We start from the raw sequence: 20,277 nt of genomic DNA on the forward strand, positions 1-20,277 counted from the left end.
TACCATCACCCTGGTGCATCCTGAGAAGAGGACTTACAGATACATTAGTGGCCTTGACCTTGTTAATTCATCTCTGGAAACTGAGCTTGGTTGAAGACCAATAATCTTCAAGTCCTTTAGAAAGGATGGTGCCCACCATTAAGAACCATCCATGCTCTGACATCCTCATTTCCCTATAGGCTCTTTACTGTCATGTACTGAGGGATGCTTTTCCTTCCTCTGCCTCCCCTTGAGCCCATCAGCTTCCATGACTACTGAGCCTTGTTAAATCTGTCCCCAGTGTTATGTAAGGCTAATTTTACTTCAGCCCAGTTACATCCCACCTCCTCCTTTCAACTCTTCCCTGCTGCCACCCACGCCACAGGCCTTCCTCTACTTGGTTGATCTTGATGAGAAGAAGTAGCTTCCCTTATCTCAAACAGGTTTCAGTGATGTAGGATTTAGAAAATCCTCCATTCAAAAAGCCTTCTTTGTCCCAGGATTTTTTTCCCCACACACCTTTCTGCCCCTGTAAATCACAATGCTTCATTGAACATAAGGCCCTGACTTCAGTCTTGCAAGCACCACGTGCTGGATGTAGGGCTGTCACAGTGAGTAATTACTTGCTGATCTTGCTGTCCATTTGGTGTTCCAAGAAATCATCAAAGATGATAGAGATGGCACTCCCACACAGTGACAAATTTTATGAGCCTGGTATTTATCTGGTATTTATAAGGAGACTTTGACTTAAAGCCTTCTGTTCAAGGTAGTTTTTCCTGTTAGGGTTTTTTTTTGGGGGGGGGTAAGGTTACAAGGAGTCTTCTTTCTATAAGTCAGATAGAAAAGTCATTAGTGTAGCTCAAGGAGGCAGTTAACTCTTTCATTATCACAGTTCCTTTTCTATATTTCCCCCTCCTGGCTCTTCTGGATTTTCTTTTGCTCTAGGACACTCCTGTCTTCACTGACTGGAGTGTTGTCAGTCTTTTCACTCCTCCTCTAGCTTATTTGATATGCCCTGACAGCTCAGCTCACCTGTCACTCCCTCCAAGGGGTGCTCTTTGAACGGACACCTTGAATCAACCTGATTCTCCTTGATTTCCTTCATAGAATTGATGGACACAAAATAAGTCCTCGGAAAAAGAGCTTGATAATACAATGTTTCTGCAAGATTGTGAAACCCAGGAAGGCTGACACTATGGCCTTCTTACAGCATGTTACAATGTTCACACAGAGTAGATTTCCAATAACTAAGGTACCAGTATGACTGACATAGTGAATGCTTAATGAAAAAAAAAATGTGATCATGACAGTGAACGTAAATGACTTGGAAGTGGATGCTGCCTTCCATTAAAATAGTCCAAAAAGTCTGACCCTATTTCCAGCAGTTTTTAAATCTGCTTCTATGTTACAACGATCTCCTCGGTGTTTTTAATCCCTATTTCCAAATTCAGGGTTGAAGAAATAAATTACAGGATAAAAGCCTGTCTATGTTTCGTTAATTTTCTTCTATGTTGTGTTAGGTAGAGTACACAATTAGAACCAAGGGACTCTTCATACAGCTAAATATTTTACATAACACATTCTTATTGAGAACACAATTCAGTCACTAGACATGTTCAGATATACTAAATCAAATCTCCCTGGGAATGGGAGTTCCTCTGGGCCATTGCATGCATATGTTAAGCATGACTTGCCTGGGAGTGCAGATAGCTTTTGTTGAGATACGTACTCACACAGGAGGAGTAACAGGAATACTTTCTCTGGGGTTTCTTGTTGCTTGGGGACAGCAAAGAGGGAACAATCACATTACTTGATTTTTATTTTGTGTATGTCGATTTGATTTTATAAGTTATTGAATTTGTCAGCCATAAACTACATCAGAACATATAATTCCCTCTTTGCAGCAACAGTAACAACAGCAGAAGGTAAATCTATTGATTCGCTCGTCTCAGATAAAGAATGAGATTATATGAAACTAGATTTGTAATTGGGTTATAAAATTCTCTTGGCTCACAAATTACTTGTTAGTTATGCTTGTATTTCCTGGTCCCACCTCAGAGTCCTTTTACTGTATTACCAGAGAAAGCATGCAGATAATATCCCTTCAAACATTGTTTCTTTGCTTGAAATAAAGAAAATGTAAGAATCTATCCATCAACTGCATGTTGGATTATCAGTTTAATTTTTATTTGTCTAACCTTGTCCATTTGCCATTAGATATGATTTTGTGCTTATTTAATTATAGGAAATGCATGACAAATATTTTCATCAATTAGGGCAGTAGGTGAAATGTAAACACAGTATTCCCCAGGGAGATAGCCCTAGGCTGGCCAATGGAAGGGTGTGGAAAGCATGGACTTTGAAATAGACATCACTGTTTGACTTTAAGAGCAGGAAGATGAAGTTAAATTCAAATGGTGGTACATGCTCACTTTATCTCTTATAATAACTAAAAGATGGTTGTATATGACCGCTTCACACACACATACTTTATATCAAGTTAAAGGATTTTAACAACTATAGTTTTCTAAAATCAGCTATGGTATGTGACATTTGAGAGGCAGTAACTCTGAGCACTGGAACATTCCAAATTTTAAATTCATCCTCTATTTGATTATACAATGTGAGTGGATTATTAGTCACTATCAAATAACATCAGAAATATGACTAGCATTTTGGTCTCCCTTTCCTCATATAAACAAACACTGGATGGGGACCAACTTTTCTTTAACAATTAGACTGGAAAATTAAAGTTTAAAATGGTACATTTTCCCCATTTCCTAGCAATGGGAATGCTACAAAGCTTACTAATTTTAGACAGGACAATGAATGATATTAATAAGGATTATAAAAGCTTATTAATAATTATTTTAAGTTGCATTTCGGTGTTGAATGCATGTATGTATACATGTGTATGGAGTGTCCTGGTCTACCACTCTCCTCTACATCTTCTGAAGACAGTGTAACTCGTTGAACCTGTATCCAAGCCAGTGGCCAGTAAGCCATAATGATCCTTATGTTTCTCCACAAGTTGCGGTATAGACATAGCCATGGCCAGCTTTCCAAAGATGCTGGGGATGCAAATGTGGATCCCCATGGTTGTGCAGGAAATATTCCCACCCCTGAGCCATTTTGACAGCACCTATGAACAACTGAATTTTTGTCAAACCAAATGGAGTCCAATAAATCAGGCCTTTAAAAAATTCAACAAGTGTGTATTGCATTAAAATTTGTGAGAATAAAATAAAAACGTGAAAGACTAATGTAAACAGCAGTTTTCTGTGTATTCTTGTACTTTCCGTGAAGGACTATCACCTTTAAACAAACAAAAACATGCCCTTCATTTGCTACAACCTATGAATTAGGGAGTGGAAAGATGGCTCAGGTGAGAATGTGCTTGCCACACAAGCATGAGGGTTTGGATTCAGATCATCAGCACACATGTAAAATGCCAGGGATGTGGCAAGTGCCTGTAATCACTTCTATAGAAATAAAAACAGAAGGATCCCTAGGGGTCACTGGCCAGTTAGTCCAACAGAATTAATGGGTTTCAGGTTAAAAAATATATATACAGACTTAAAACCACCACCACCAACAACAACAACAATCAAGGTAGAAAATAATGAGCAAGGCAGCCAAGATCAACCTCTTGCCTTGACACACTTGTGCATGCACTGCACCCCCACCAACACACACACTAGACAAGCATGTATACACACAGACATCACACACAGCCAAACACACAATAAAAAGGACAAAGTAAGAGTTAAATTTCAATTGATAAAATATCCATACAACTTTATTCCACATCTTCTGTTATATTACAAATATGTACAAATGAAGCAATAAATTAAAAATAAGCAAGCAAAAATAAGTCTGAGACGAGCTCTTTTCCTCTCTTCATTTCCAAGATTTCATGTGATCCAAGTGGCTCATTATCTCCTTGTTAGGAAGCTTAGTTTGCCCAGCAGATTTCAAATGCATGGAGCTGTGCTGCCTCTGAGCAGCAGGTGGAGGTACCTTAATAACAGAAACACGGAAGAGGCTCGCATGCAGTCAGGACGTGTTGATGAACATTTGGACAATGCGTATAAAGCTTTGCAAAAACTCTGTGAAGGTTTTCTCCTCCAGCTCCTCACATTCCTTGCAGCCAGATTCTGCTACATTCTGCCAAATAAGGAGGGAGAATTAGATCTGCAGTCAGAACACACTTCTTCGTTGGAGGATATCATACTATTGCAACACATGGTGGAGTCTTCAGACATGAAAACATTGGCAAATGAAATCAAGTTTTGAAAAATAGTGAGAAAGAGTCAAGAGATTTATAGGGGTTGGGTATTCGTACGTTGGATTAAAATCTTTGCAAATGTACAGGACATTCATGTTACATTGTGTCCTTCCTGCTTCAAGCCCATCACTGTGTTGTTGTTGCTGTTGTTGTTGTTGTGGTGGTGGTTTTGATTATTTTTCCTTGTTGTGGTATTTCTTTTTCTTATCTTTCGTATCTCTCTCAAAGTCTGTACTTCATGAGCACTTGTCTTTCTGTTCTATACATATAGTGTGTATGTGTGTGTGATATATATCACATATATAATAGTTAGATATGCATATATCACAGACTTTTGGCCTTTTTACACCACTTTTAGCCTTTTACACTACTGTTGCCTAACTACTATTCTTGGGAAGCATAGCCATCTATCTTTTGTTTCCCAGCAATAAACACAAGGCTTGGCACAGAGTAGCTAACTGAATATTATTGGTTGATCTGAACCACTTAGGCAAATGCCATAAACATAGCTTTGGGGACAGCTAGAATACTATAAGTGTAGCCACCATGAATAAACATTTTAGAGATCATCTGAACCACGGAGGCTGTGCCAGCAGAAATCAAAATTATATTTCATGTTCATTAGGCACTTGGAATTCAGATTCCCCAATATGTATAAGGCACACAATGAATGCCAGACACTGCTGTAATGCTAATAGGATTCTCTAGTCGGTCCAGAAACAATTTGAAAGAGGAAAGCAAACATGCTTAGTGGTTCATCGCCACTGACATGTAAACTGAAATTCTACACAAGTCTCCTAACCATGCAGTCCTGTTCATTCTTCCAGTATTTATTTAGGCCAAACTGTCACTTTGGGGGCTCCAACATGCAGCCTAAAGCTCAGCATTGATACTGTGATGAGTTATCTGTTACCATTAATAGGCAATGATTCACTTGGTAAGAATCCCAAGTAACGGATACCTGTAAGTTTATGTACTGGGAATTGTAATAACACAGTCAAAAGAACTCTAAAATGTATGTACTCTGATGCTGACTTTCTAATGGTGACAGATGATTTCAGCTACTGACTCTAGGGCATAATTATCAGTGTGGGGCATATATATATATATATATATATATATATATATATAGGTGGGAACAGTGAGCAAGGCTGTAGGGAAAGCATGGCAAATATGAATAAGTGATATCACTGAGGATGTAGCATCTGAGCAGACACTGAAGCAGCCCAGCATTTGGGAAGAGAAGCCAAGACATCTCAAGATCACTGTACCTCCAGTTGTGTCTGCCTAAAGACGCTCCCGGAGTGTCCCTGACATCCATTCCCTGACTTCTGTGTAGCATACCACCTTATTGACTAACTGCTCTTCACAAACACACACACAGACACACACAGACACACATAGACACACACACACACACACACACACACACACATATTACCTCCTTCCTCAGAACATGTGCTTCTTAAAGGGATATGTTGAAGTGCATACTAAACGAAACAATTTTACTATTCCCCCTCTGATGATAATAATCCTTTGTTTGAATCTTGTTTTCTCACTATGGTTGTCCCTCTCAGGCCACAATTCCTTGTACCTCAGGACATTTGTGTCACTTACCCTTTAGCCAACCACAGGAGTCACTAGTATTTGTTTCTTGTAACCCACTCCTGCTCATGTTGTCTGGGATGTTCTAAATAATACTTGAATTGTTAACACTTTTCATCATTCTAATTTTTCCATTACTTAAACGTTTAGAAGGTGAGAGGGCAGAAGCTGGAGTAGAATCACAGCTCTAATGCCTTTGGCTGCACAAACTGGGGCATGTGGTTAGCTTTCTGCTTCCCATGTGCATCAACATTCGAACAAGAACAGAAATAGCCAGCCATGAAAGAAGGGAAGTGACCAGTCTCTGAGACTGATTTTGAGGATTTAGTACCTTATCAGTCTAAAGTATAAAGATCAATGTGTGCTATTAAGACCTAACCCAATAAATGTGAGCTACTGTTTCTGATGCTAAACACTTGATCACATTAATGTCTATCCACTGCACCCACTTGCCAATAAGACATTTTATTTTAAATCAATATGACTCTGACAGGGAGCACACTGGTTGGCATGATTCAGAAATGTCTGTTTACCAAGGAGACCAACATGTTTAGGATTCTGTGCATGCCAGCACTGGTACCTCTTTTGGACACCACTCCACTGGAATCAAATTCTCTTCTGTGTGAACCACAGGAGACTCTCCTTATATATACATGCCTTATTTCAAGCAAGCCAAAACTAGTCAGATGCAGCTCTCTCTGGATGCTGGACTACTCACCTTGTTAGAAGACAGAGTGCTGTTTGCAAGGTAGAGCACGTTTCTTACTGTTTCATTAAGAGTCATGTTACTGTACTCATGTAAAATAACCTGCAATTCCAGGAGAAAGCAGTTCATTGCAGTAACTTTGCAACTGGGCTAAAAAGAAAAGAGCCAATTTAAAAAAAATAAACAAAAAACCTTTTCCCATTATTCATTTTCATATTGATAAGACTTTGATTGAAAAAAAAAAGTCAAATCCATCTAGTTATTTTACAACGAAACGTAATATCCACACTGCTTAGTTTTAATTGTCAACTTGACACAACTAAGAACATAGTCTTAATGGGGACCACTTCTCAGATAACCTGTAGGCATGTCTGTAGAAGCTTGTCTTCCTTGTTAATTCATGGAGGAAGGGCCAAACTAGTGTGGTGGCACCATTCCCTAGGCAGAGGGTCCTGAACAGTATAAGACAGAGGAGAGCCACCTGAGAGCGAGCAAGCAAGCAAGCATTCTCGCAGTTACTGTGTCTCTGTTCTTCACTGTTAGCTGGATACTTTAAGTTCCAGTCCTGACTTCCCATAACTATGGACTACAACTTGGAACTGTAAGCCAAATAAACACTTTCTTCCCTAAATCACTTTCCGACTGTGTGCCAGCAGGGAGTTTTATTTACACAGGAAGTGCCTTTCTTTTTCCATTTGATTTTGAAATAAAAACCAAAACCACTAATAGAGAAGGATAGTACAGAAGGAAACACAGCATAAAAGGCTACACCATCTCTCACTAAACGCCCTCTTCCAACGGTTGAATGAGAAGCCTAGAAATGACAGAACATATGTAAAAAGTGTTTAGGGTCATACTACATGTTCACATCTTACAGAGTGGTAACTGTAAGTCACACTGTCCCTATAGTTCTCAGCAGAAAGAATTCTAAGACATTTGAGAGAAAACCCAAAGCAAAGGCAGTGCCCACTTATGCACTGGCCAAAAAGGGACTGTGGACAAGAAAATGTATTTCTTGTAGGAGTTACTTCACAAAACCCCAAACTTAAAAAAAAACAAAACCAAAACCAAAAAAAAAAAAAACTTAAGGAAACATTAAATGGAAAATTAGCTATGCCTGAGCCTCAGTATTCACATCCACACTTCAATACTGGAAGCTTTGCCTCACCTTTGAGTTGCAAGGCTATCATCCTGCATGGGAAAACTTTCTAATTAGGAAAAAAAGCAGAGAAAAACAAAAAATATGCTAAACTCAGATGAGGAGTTATCTAGATCTCACACACTTGTTTGGTGGACATTTGCTTGTCTGAGTTTCAGGCTCTACCTTCTATGCAACAAACCATGAGCAGAGAGCACACACCTTCCACCTTGGAGAAGTTCCAGGTTCCAAACACAAAATACACAGTTTGGTTTTGGTTCTAGGTTCATTGCTTTCTCTGTCTCTGTGATAAAATACTCTGACAAAGAGTAACTTCAAGGAATCCGGGAACCAAGATGGCTCCCCCAGGTGCTCCGGCAAAGCTCCTTCTTAGAATTGGGAACAAAACACCCATGGAAGGAGTTACAGAGACAAAGTTTGGAGCTGAGACAAAAGGATGGACCATCTAGAGACTGCCACACCCGGGGATCCATCCCATAATCAGCCTCCAAACGCTGACACCATTGCATATGCCAGCAAGATTTTGCTGAAGGGACCCTGATATAGCTGTCTCTTGTAAGGCTATGCCGGTGCCTGGCAAACACAGAAGTGGATGCTCACAGTCAGCTATTGGATGGAACACAGGGCCCCCAATGGAGGAGCTAGAGAAAGTACCTAAGGAGCTAAAGAGGTCTGCAACCCTATAGGTGGAACAACAATATGAACTAACCAGTACCCCCAGAGCTCGTGTCTCTAGCTGCATGTATATCAGAAGATGACCTAGTTGGCCATCATTGGAAAGAGAGGCCTATTGGTCTTGCAAACTTCATATGCCTCAGTACAGGGAATGCCGGGGCCAAGAAGTGGGAGTGGGTGCGTAGGGGGTTGATGGGGAGGGTATGGGGGACTTTTGGCATAGCATTGGAAATGTAAATGAAGAAAATACCTAATATAAATAAATAATAAATAAATAAATAAATAAATAAATAAATAAATAAATAAGCAACTTCAAGGAGAAAGAAGGTCTGTCTGTTCACAATTTCAAGTCATAGCTCATCATCAAAGGGAAGTCAAGGCAACAGACCTTAAGGTAGCTAAGCAGAAGCATAGTTAAGAGCAGAGAGAATGTGTTCAGCTGTGCTCAGGCCTTCTCCAGCCTTCTCTACTCTTTAGTCCAGGGTTTACCCCATGAACTGATGCAGCCCACATCAGAGTGGATCTTCTCACCAGGATTAAAGCATTCGGGAGACATGCCCCCAGGGGCAAACCTCACTGATGTTCTTTCTAGGTAACTTTACATTGTGGGAGGTTAACAATTATTTAAATTAACATTTTCTGAGCAATGGAATTGGAGATCTATTTCTTCATTTTAGCGATAGCCTTAGAGTAAAAGGAGAAACCAAGTGACCAAATGCCATCAGCAACATCAGTATACTGTAATGAGGCTGCCTCATCCTTTAGAAATTCTAGTACATCATTTGGATTATTATTTTATCTCACATAGAGACTAGTGGAAATATTTCTTACAAGTGTAGAGATCCATACAAAATACAAAGCAAGGATGTCTTTAAGCAAGTTTCAGTACATGTGCTGAGGATGTTCACACACTACAGCACTAAAGGAATGGGGTAAAGAAGACATTTAGATGGGATCATTTAGTCCCATTCTAGCATCTAATTATATGATGATCTAACTGCATCACAGAAATATGTAACAGATTTTGTTTGACATTGATGAAAAGTTGTTTTTTTTTATTCCACTGTGATTTGACACCATTATAATAGTAGCATTTATGTAGCATTTTTCCATGAGTCCCAAAAATTCCACACTCCCTCAGAAATATCATGGATCAAACACTAAGAGAACCCACAGTAAGTTAGATTTTAAAACTATAACTGTTTCAATGAAGTTATGGAAATACGGCTGATGAACTGGAAAAATAGCAATTTTGAAAAACCTAACTATACTCACATGAAAGTCACTGTCAGTGTATAAAGTGGTGTCAATATGAATAGACTGAAAAAGAGAAAAGGACGTCATATGAAAAATCTAGGTATGATACTAGCAACTTCCTGTAAACAATAAATTTTGTCCCTTAACTTAAACGTGAATTTTGCAATCATTTTAAGCTCCTGTTATTATAAGAGAACATATTGAGAGACCGCCTGACCCTCCTCTGCATTTCCCAAGCAGGGAAATTCATATTGATGTAACATTTCTCTCTTCTCCAGATTTACCAGTTTTCATCCCCCTGTCCAATCCTAGACCTTTAACATTTCAAGAATGTGAAAGAAATGGAGTTATATAGAATGCAACCTTTTAAGATTAGCTTTTTAAAAAATAACATTTTGAGAAGTTCTGTTATAGGGGAAAGACAGCAGAAGGGCCAAGGTTTCTTCACCCCTTAATCTGACTCCAGTTCCCTTCATGGTTAATGTGCCTCACACACCATATGTGATTGTTATACCCAGTGTGTGGACACCCCTACATAGCTACAGTGTGTGTTTAATGCCCTGAAAGTCTTGGTTCCAGAATAGAAATAGTGAGCCACTGGAGGGCAACAGTCACTGGGATTGGACTTTGAAGGACACTGTAGGACTTTTATCTCTTCATTTTTTCTTCATTTTTCTTTTCTAGAAAATATGTGAGCAGATTGTTTTGCCATTAGAAGATGGCAGTCCCACCAGAGACCCAAAAATAAATACTTTAGTATATAATATAATAATTATATAATATGTATTCTATGGTTTTTAAATATATATATATATATATATATATACAATGGCAGGTACCTAGCATTCTAATGGCACACATTGCAGTGGAACTATGTTAAAGAACACCATACTCTCCCTACTCACCCCTCCTTTTTCCGTCTGTCTTTTTTTTTCTGTAATTTTATCATCTCTCCAAGGAAAAATAGTTGGACCTGCCCAACATGAAACATGTTTAGACTGGGTTCTTTCACTGCATGGCCGGCTTTTGGGGTATCTGTTATCTGTTTCCTTTCATGCCTTAGCCACATCTATCTCTTGATCTACTGAACGGGTACACCAAAAGGAATAGCTTGGCAAATAAAAGTGGTGAGAGATTTGTTTTACTCCCAGAGGAAAACTGTCTTTCCCTCACTGGCAAAAGATTAAGTATTTTAGTAATATTTTATATTAAGTTAAAGAAGTTGTCCTTTGTTTCTATTCTGCTGAGAAATTTTATCTTGAAGTAGCTCTACAGCAGTTTGCTGAAGCTGCTATAACAATTTCATATATGCTGGATAGCGTAAGTAAAGACATGTACTTTTCTCGAATTCTGAAGACAATCAGTCTCAGATGGAGATGTTAGGAGTGGTCTCCCAAGACTTCTCACTTTGCCTTATCAATTCTTATCCTATCCTATCCTCTCTCTGTCTCCTCAGGGTATCTTCCTCCTGTGGATACCCTTCTTGGAGCATGGTTTCCTGCCCTTCTAAGGAAACTGGACATATTAGATTAGAATCATCCTAATGGACCTGTTTTCACTTAAATTTCTCTTTAAAGACCCTCTGTCAAAAGACAGTCACACAATGGGATATGGACATTCATTAAAAAAGGAAAATCCATCCTGTATAAGAGGTACTAAATTTATCATGTCTTTTCTAAATCAATTGATATGATTTTCCTTTTTGGCCCCTGATATGTCAGCCTGAGTTGACTGATAGTTCTTGAAATAATCAAAAGACTTGCATAACTAGAATAAATTCTAAATTCTATACAGTGATGATATAGGATTCTTTTTATAATACACTGGTAGATCTGATAGGTTGATATTGTACTGAGGAATTTTATACTAAGTACATGAGAGTTGCTTATATTTGGTTTCATTTTTTAAAATGTATCTTTATCAAGTTTTCACATCAAGGTAAGATTAGTCTCCTAAACTGAATTAGAGGGACTTGCTTCTTCCTGGGGGGGGGGGGGAGGCATGATCAATGTTTGAAGTAAGTTTCAGGATGATAGAGCAAGGCTAGTCGCTCCCAAGTGTTCTTCTAGGAGGCTCTCCATGGTGACCTGAACAGTGTCAGGAGTTGTAGGAGCTCTTGAACCACCAGTTTCATCATTGTTATGTTTTGGGGAGTTCATGATCTTTGAAGAATGTTTCCATTTCCTGTAAATCATTGGTACAGTTATAAGACACTGAGGGAAACAGTGACAAATGTTATCCCCACAGATCCTGTGTCAATCGCCACCAATTCCATCCATGGTGCCTGGTACCATCTCTATTATTGTTAGATGTTTACAAATTTTATTGATTTTTTTTTACTAGTGCCTTTATGTTTCATTGATTTGCCCCCTGACTTCCTGATTTCAGTTTCATTAATGCCTGCTCCCAGATCTATTTTTTCCTTCCTTCTACTCATATTGAATTCATTTTGTGATTCTTCTAATTTGGTGAGACAGAACTTCAGGTGCTGGCTTGATGCTTAGTGCTTTTCCTCTTTTCTAATTCACGCATTGCATTTTTAAAGTTTCCTCATCTTTAGCAGTTCACATTGTAACAGACAGGGTTTCATTTTATTCATGTCTGTGAGGTTGTTTGCGTATCTTTGGGAATTAGTCTTTGACCCATGTGTTACTTAGAAATACGTTGTTTAATTTGCAAATTTGGGGGACTTTCCTTTTGTATCTTTTTATCTCCAGATTGATTCCATTGTGTTCTAAACATATTTTCTGCACAATCAAAGTTCTGCTGAGTTCAATGCCCCTTACTTTATGGCTCGGGAGATATTTAGTCTTGGTGACTGTTTTATGTGAATTTTTAAAAGTTTGTTTTGATGTCGTTGGGTAGAATGCTTCATGCATAAAGTCAAATCCTATTAATTGTATTTGTTATGGTTCCTATGTTTTTGGAATATTGCTACTTAATAGTTTAGTTAGTTATTGGGCAGGAGATGCTGAGATCCACAACTGTAATCATAAATTTGTCTGTTTCTCCTTTGAGCTGTTAAATTTTTGTGTCATGAATTTTGAGATTCTGTTGCTTGGTGCATATATATTAAAAATCAATGTTTCTTCTTCATGAATTTTCTTTTGTCATTAATGTTGCTCTTGGCATTGGCAGCTCCATTTTCCATCATGTTGGCTTATCTAATACTAATATAAGACTAATCCTGCTTTTGATTGTGACTTTCCTCTTCTTGGTATGATTAATGCTTTTTCCCTGTGCCTGGATATGCTGGATATTATGCTAGGAGACTCTTGTCCTACTTAAGTATTCTATTTTAATATGCAGCCAATCACCTATTGAGATGTTTTGTGCTCAGCCTGACTTACTGTTGTGTGCTGTGATTCTAATGGCAGCTTAGCTTTCAGAACCTCTTCAAACCTTCCACTGTAATTCTCAATCACTGCAGTAAGAGTTGCTTCTTCATACCAGGTTATGTGGTTCATGGGGACAAAATATATATTTCAGGGTTGTCATTTATGATGAGATTCCTAATCTTTCTTGATTAGATTGAGCCGAACCTGCTACTAGGCCATCTAGCAACTCTAGGCAGGAGAAGATGATCTACAATGCCCAGAAAAAAAATACCTCATTCTAGGGCTAACACCACATTGGGTCCCCTTCCTGTAACCCATTTTCCAGATAAATAAGTTTCTGATTTGTGAGTTGGCAATTGAATTTATTTGTTATTCCTTTAGTAGTTCCTTGACATTTTTGTACACCAGTTTTGATACTTACTCTCCTTCTAACTCCTTCCATGACCACATCCCGTCCCTACCCACCAAACTTTGTGCCCTCTTCGTTTCTTCTTTCTTAATTAAGTATGATCTGTGCTGACCATATACTCTTATTAGATGTGTGGCCATCCACGGTTGCTAGGTAACCTAACCAGGGACAACACACTTAAAGAAAACTTACTTCCCTTCTCTCAGCAACTACTAATTGCCAGCACTTCTTCAGTTGGGAGTGAATTTTATGTTATTTTCCACATTTCATGTTAGGATTTTATTTGACTTGAGATTGTGTGGGTCTGGGGTATACTGACAAATGTGTATGTGTTCACATGTGCAGCTGCCCTGCTGTGTTGATCAAACACTTTCCTTGGAGTCATCTACTACCCTGGGCTCTAACAAGTTTTCCAATACCTCTCCTACACAGATAGCCTAGTCTTGGGAAGAGGGTATGTGATACAGAAGTCCCATTTAGGGATGAGTGCTCTGCAGGCTCATATCCTCTGCACCTTGACTGGTTGTGGTCTCTGTGTTAATGACCATCTAGAGCAAAACGAAGCTTCTGTGATGAGTTTTGGAAAATGCACTAATCTACAGGTATAATGATGTCATCAGGAGTCACTTTTATGCTATGCATTTAGCGAAGAAATGATAATAGGTTCTACATTAGAGTCCAGGATCTGTCTACACATAGTTCTTAGCTCTGATAAAGGTGTAAATCTTAACAGTAAATAGAATTTTAAAACAATGTCTTAGAAGGCTTTGCAATGTTCATATATTTCTTCACAAATATTATTATTTCAAATGGTATTTCATAGAAATTTGTAGAAAAACATAAGACATGCATACTTCATAGCCATTACATGTTTTCTTTCTGGAAAAACAATGATATCAATGACCTAACCCAGGACTTGGCTCTATGTGCCATAATACTAACCTACCATGTGGGATGTAGCTAGTGGCAAGGCTCTTGTAGACAACTAGCCACTTTTAAGTTGGATTGGAGAACTGCTCAATACTACTACTACTACTACTACTAATAATAATAATAATAATAATAATAATAATAATAATAATAATAAAATTATGGCTGGTACTATATCCCTGAGCAAAACCCCATGGCTGGGCAGCCATACGCCCTAGGCCACATGCCACTGATATTTTCTCAGTGGTTTTGCTGTCAAATTACCTTCTCAGTATTTATAGTTGTGTTGGTAGACTTGGTATCCGTCGGTAGACTTGGTATCCGTCACCCTTGGTCAGAGGCATTTAGTCCCCCCCCCCAGTAGTAAGCAATCAGTGCTGGGGTATAATTGGTCAAAGTGTTATGAAGAAGAGATTGACTGTTCAGCACTAAATAAGACATTTTTATGAACCCCACTCCTAGTCCTGCCAAGACTCTGAGGATACTGATGAAAAGGATGCAGAAAAAAAGTTAAAAACCAGAGGGTGAGAAGAAGGACAATGGAATACTGTCCTCTGGATCCAATATGGCTGTCACATGCATGAGCTCACAGTACTCTGTTATCTGTACAGATCTTGTCTGCCAAAATGACAGCTTAAAAGGGGATGTGGTCTCTTGGCCCAGAACCCCCTTAACAACCTGTTGGCATGTGATAGCTACTGAGAGAAAATGTATTATTCCCTTTTGTTGGTGTCTCACTCTTATTTTTCTGTTTCAGTGGATGGCAAAATGGCAGTGTACATACTGGTGACATTAATTGGACTTAATGGGTTATCAAAACAGCATGAAACAAAAGATGCGAAGTTGGGGCAGACACAGTGGCAAAATAGAAGAGAGGTCTTAAAAGGAGTAAAATGGGGAGTAGATACAATCATATTTTACTACATATATATGAAATTCTTGAGAATAAAAGTTATAATACAACAATATATATCAAATATTAAAACAAACAAAAAAAGAAAAATGTGTACTCACTTGAATAAGGCTTTCAATTTTCTCCAGGTCATATCTTACATCTATCCAGTTGGCCTCTGTTTTAGGGAGACCTACACTGACACAGCTGTAAGAAGACACAAAACCAAGCTCTTTGGAGGAGGGTACCATTGTCTCACTGAGTAGATAAGCAACGGAACAATCAAGATCAATTATCTTCTCACTAGGAAAATGTCTTATTCTGTCTCTGTGCATCTGACAGCCTGGTGGGTGAATGGAAATACCAAAAATACAGTATAATTTTGATAGTCTAAGCTAATTTGAGGAAGACTGTCCAACTGTCCAACTTAGTGATCAGAGAAAGGCTAAATGGATAGCTTATAAGTAATCACAGATGTCAGGAGTTATAATGGGACAAGCTAATAATTAGCAGGTGATCTTCCTGAGATGGCCTGCTTCAGATTATTACATAATCTGTTTATCACACTGATATTGAGATAGCACCTGATCTGTGCCATAGCTTAATGAATGTTTCTGAAGTGATTATTAGTTGTCTAGAAGTACAGGCTCCATGAAACTTTTAGGGCTAGTAAGTGTAAGATTTTGAACACTTAACACTTCCTCTTAACAACTGTGAGAGTAAATGTCCCTTTTTCATGATGCCCACAGTAATCTGATGCTAGGATGATTTCATAGTCACTGAAGATTTCGCTAAATACAATATGGGTGATTACAAGTTTATTCACTTTGGTTAAAACTCACATTTAATATCCCGAATAAAAGACACACTGATCACGTGACTGTGGAGTGATTCTTAAAGCCCCAGGAAAAACAGTTATTCTAAAAAAGACCAGGAACAAACCATGTCAGCCAATGACAATCTGTCTAATGAGGACAACTTACATACATGATATCAGTATATGGAACAGTTATAGCAAAAAGCTCAACTGCTTTAAGGGATAGAATACTCATATAGAATACTGCCAAGGTGCCGAAATCCTCAGTTAAGGATTTGCACGTCCCCCAAGCAGCTCCACAGTCACCTGATATCCTACGCTGAAGAGTGAAGACCTATATACAAGGAAACTGAACATAATACAGTTTCAACATCAAGATACTCAGGGACAAATGATTGTGGCCACTAACTTGATAATAGCTATGACCAAAGATGAAATTACCCCAAAATGAAGACATGAATGCCAGCCTCAGTTAAAAAGTGACTGTTTAGAAGGAAACACAAGTAGCACGAGATGGATGTATTCCTCATATATGGTTTCTGGAAAACATAAATGTAGACAAAATGGTAAAACATCTCTAGTTAAAAACATGGAAGACTGAATTTTATTGTATTTTAGGTTCAAAATTGTAAAGGTGTCATTTCACAATCAATACTCTTTATGGAAACAGTGAAATTTCAGTGGCTCTTCTGTTTTGTTTTATTCTAATATCCAGCTCTCTGTATGTACAATATCTCCAGTAGCCATTTCTCCAATTGAAGGTCAATGATAAACTGACATTCTTAATTACTGACATGTATACTCTTGGGACTACTGAGCTTTTTCTGTCATTATCCTCTTCCTCTTGCCCTTCTGTCTTTATTAATAGACTACACATTATAAACAGCATAGATTAGTAATGTCACACAATAGCAAGCACACTAGTTTTACATTCATTTCATACAAGTATATGGAAATTAAAATACATATTATCACACAGAGAAAAACTGGATAAAATTTAAACCAATAAAAGTATTTGGGCCAGGGCTAGGATTGATGTCGTCGGACCTAGGATGAGAGAGACAGGAACAAGGGATTCTGTAAGCTCAGGACTACCCTGGTGAGTTCCAGGCCACCCAACGCTACATAGTTATGAAATCCTGTCTCAAAAAGAAGTATATCCTTTTTCATTCTAACAGCTCCTACATGAAAACTTAATTTGGTTATTTAGGACCTTATTTGTCTGAGATAGACACAGTTTTAATTCTCTGACCTGCCTTGTCAGTGCTGTCAGAGATTTTATAGTTACAGAGAGCAGCGCCAGTCAACACCTCAAACACCAGGAGTCTGTACTCTGTGTAGACTCTGCTGAAAGATGCCTAACACCAGACCTTGCCCTCAGAGACACAATGTGCGAAGTGAATAGACATTTAGAGAACAAAAGAGACTGAGTGAAGTGTAATAACACCTTAACAATGGCACAAAGAATACAGGCATACTGTTAGTCTTGTTTTCCAAAGCCCATGCTACTTATTCTTAAAATCAAGATAAATCTTGGAGAAACAGATGTCTGTCGCAGCCAGAGATGTTTAGAGAATAATCATGCGACTTATTATAAAGTAGAACTGAGATTAAGGTGACCTTATAAGAAAAGCCATATGCTATTTTTGTCTGCTTTTTTCCTTACCAAAATTTTCATTACTTAATGCCCAGGTAAGAGCTTCAATGTTGAAGATGAGCTGGCTATGGCGATGGGCTTCCAGCTGCCATCCATCCAGAACTCTTCCTGCAACAGAACCAGGATGAAGGATGACTATCAAAACACAAGCGAGTAAGCCAGAAGCAGATAGAGAAACGCCTGGTGCTTATGCCACATCTGCTTTCCATAGGGTAGGCTTTGTGTTCCTTAACACACGCATCAGATTTAGCCCTCCTGAGAGCATCATTTGGAAAATCTGATCTGGCGTCACAGAAATCCCATGACTGCCCGGACTAAAACCATTTTAGTTTGTCTGAATAAAAGAACAAAGACATTATTTCACACAGTGTCCCAGATCTGACAGGTTTCAAGGCCATCTCAATTTGAATAAGAGCAATCAAATACAAAGATTCACATAACCACCAGCTGATAGTCGAATTTACAACAACAGCCTCATCTACAGACTTCACATAGATGTCTTAGGTATGTTCTTTAAAATAAAGTTTAATGAGAACACCATTTGTGAATTTTCTATATAACAAAATTATATTTTTTTCTAAACCAAAACAGGGGAACATGTGAAGTTTAAACACTCCCATCAAACTCCATTTCATTAAAATATTTAGGCTCAAAATATCTCAAATATGGATAGTCTTGCTGTCAAAAATGTTACGCATTAGTAAACCTTACCAATGAAAATATCAAGGTCTGTTGCTTCACTGATATAATTTATCACAATCAATTATCTCAATATTTTACACATTTCAGATGCTTCCTAATATTAAAATATTTGCTATAAATTATGTGCAATGTATAACTCTTATTTTTTTACATTTACTATGTGTGTGTGTCTCTGTGTGTGTGTGTGTGTGTGTGTGTGTGTGTGTGTGTGTGTGTGTGTGTATGCTCATACACGTGCCATGGTACATGTGTGGAGGTCAAAGAACAAATTGTGAGAGTTGCTGCTCTCCTTTCACCACTTGGGGATCTAGGAACAAACTTAGGCCATGAAACTGGGCAGCAAGGACTGTTACCTACTGAGTCATCTTGCTATCTTGTTTACACTCTACAGTGTATATTACATCATTCTTAAGAGAAAATAAACCTAACATTTACCAGGGTATGAAACAGTACACTAGACTGTGTGGCTAGTACAATGCTTCCATGAAGTCTTCACCCCACGTTCCCGTTCCCTGTGACACTGGCATTAGACTTCCCCCTCCAGCAGTGGTTCATTTATTAAACAGAGAGGCTGGTTTACACCTAGGGCTGACGTTTGCCCCTAAAGCCTAAGTCCCCTGAGCCCACAATGGAAAGTAAACGCAGCAAAGACTTGAGAGTCAGCCAGGGTTTCCCACTCAGCCCGCAATGACTTTTGTGAGGTCTGTTCTTAACTGCCTTGCTTTCATTTCAGTAAAGCTTGATTAACTTCTCCTCAGGACAACGTGTGTTCTTTGTCTGGAAAAGTGCTCTGACTGTAGTCTTTTTGCTAAGGACCATGGCTTTCCAGTTCACTGGTAACAAGAGCCTATTATGTTATCTCTGTGTTATGTCTGTGTATGCTCCAGGCATGGCAACCCACAAGTGACAGATTACCTGGAAAAGGCAGAGAAATGGATTAAAATCTGCGTATGACAAGTGAGCACAGACCAGAAGGGAGCAGGGAGCTTGGAAGTATTAAGGCCAGTGGAATGTGAAGCATGCCCTATTCGTTCCCTACATTGCAGGTCTTTATAGCAAAGTGTTATTTTAGCCCTACCTTGAGATATGGTCAGATGTTAACCATGAATGAGAACTGAAATAGTGTGAAGTTGGGGAGAAAGCACCTGAGCAAGACTATGTCCACCCAAGCGTTCATTTATGGCAGAAAAGTAGGAGATAACAGTTATCATTACTGTACAAATTAAAGTAATTTTCTACCAAGGGCCAGGTAATAAGTAGCACATACTTGGAAAGTCTTATGGTTTTTCTTGTAATTACATCAATGTCCACGATAGCTTGAAAATGGCGGCAGATGATGAATGGGGCTGCATCTCAGTTCAGCTTTGTCATCAAAATAGGTGGCTGGTGCCTCCTACTTACCAACTGAGAAAACAGATCTTCTGGCAAGCAAATATTTGCTTTGCTGATGACATCTGGCTTCTATGTGTCCCTTACTCCAGCTTCATTTAAACTTTACTTGTCTTGTAACTCATAGTGGCAGTTTTTCAGTCATTGGCAGTCTTAGAGCTGCCCTTGGAAGGCGTTAGTGGAACTCTACAGGAATCTCATCCAGTTCCCATCAGAACGAGCTGTTATAAGAATGCCAACCCACATTACTCTCTCACCATGTGCTCTCTCCTTCTTGTGTGTACCTTCACCATGGGGAAGCCACATATACCCCAACGGCACTGCGACCAAGTGACACATTAATGAGGTCACTTGGTGTTGTCCAACACTGTGCATTAAATATGCCTCTTTCCTTTAGAGGTGTCCAGCTTCAGGGATGTTAAATCTTACAGTTTTTCACAAGATAACAACAAATGATCAGTTAAGATGTTTAAT

The 20,277-nt window shown here is 38.7% G+C and overlaps 1 protein-coding gene across 17 annotated transcripts in view; it reads right to left on the reverse strand.

Moving 5' to 3' along the window:
- Positions 1–3,745: 3,745 nt before the first annotated feature.
- Positions 3,746–20,277, reverse strand: part of Il15 (interleukin 15) — a 71,629-nt gene continuing 55,097 nt past the window's right edge. For 14 of the 17 annotated variants that reach the window (XM_006530713.4, XM_006530708.4, XM_006530707.4 and 11 more), the window contains 6 exons: positions 17,722–17,820; positions 16,497–16,594; positions 15,361–15,445; positions 9,688–9,732; positions 6,591–6,728; positions 3,746–4,146 (listed from right to left, as the gene is read on the reverse strand). In XM_006530713.4, the coding sequence (XP_006530776.1) occupies positions 4,036–4,146; positions 6,591–6,728; positions 9,688–9,732; positions 15,361–15,445; positions 16,497–16,594; positions 17,722–17,733 (489 nt within the window). In that variant the 5' untranslated portion in view covers positions 17,734–17,820 and the 3' untranslated portion in view covers positions 3,746–4,035. The remainder of the gene's footprint in view (positions 4,147–6,590; positions 6,729–9,687; positions 9,733–15,360; positions 15,446–16,496; positions 16,595–17,721; positions 17,821–20,277) is intronic. The other 3 variants (XM_006530715.4, XM_030243304.1, XM_006530714.4) reach the window with 2 other exon arrangements.

Source organism: Mus musculus, chromosome 8, assembly GCF_000001635.26.
Source record: "Mus musculus strain C57BL/6J chromosome 8, GRCm38.p6 C57BL/6J".
Lineage (NCBI taxonomy): Eukaryota > Metazoa > Chordata > Mammalia > Rodentia > Muridae > Mus > Mus musculus.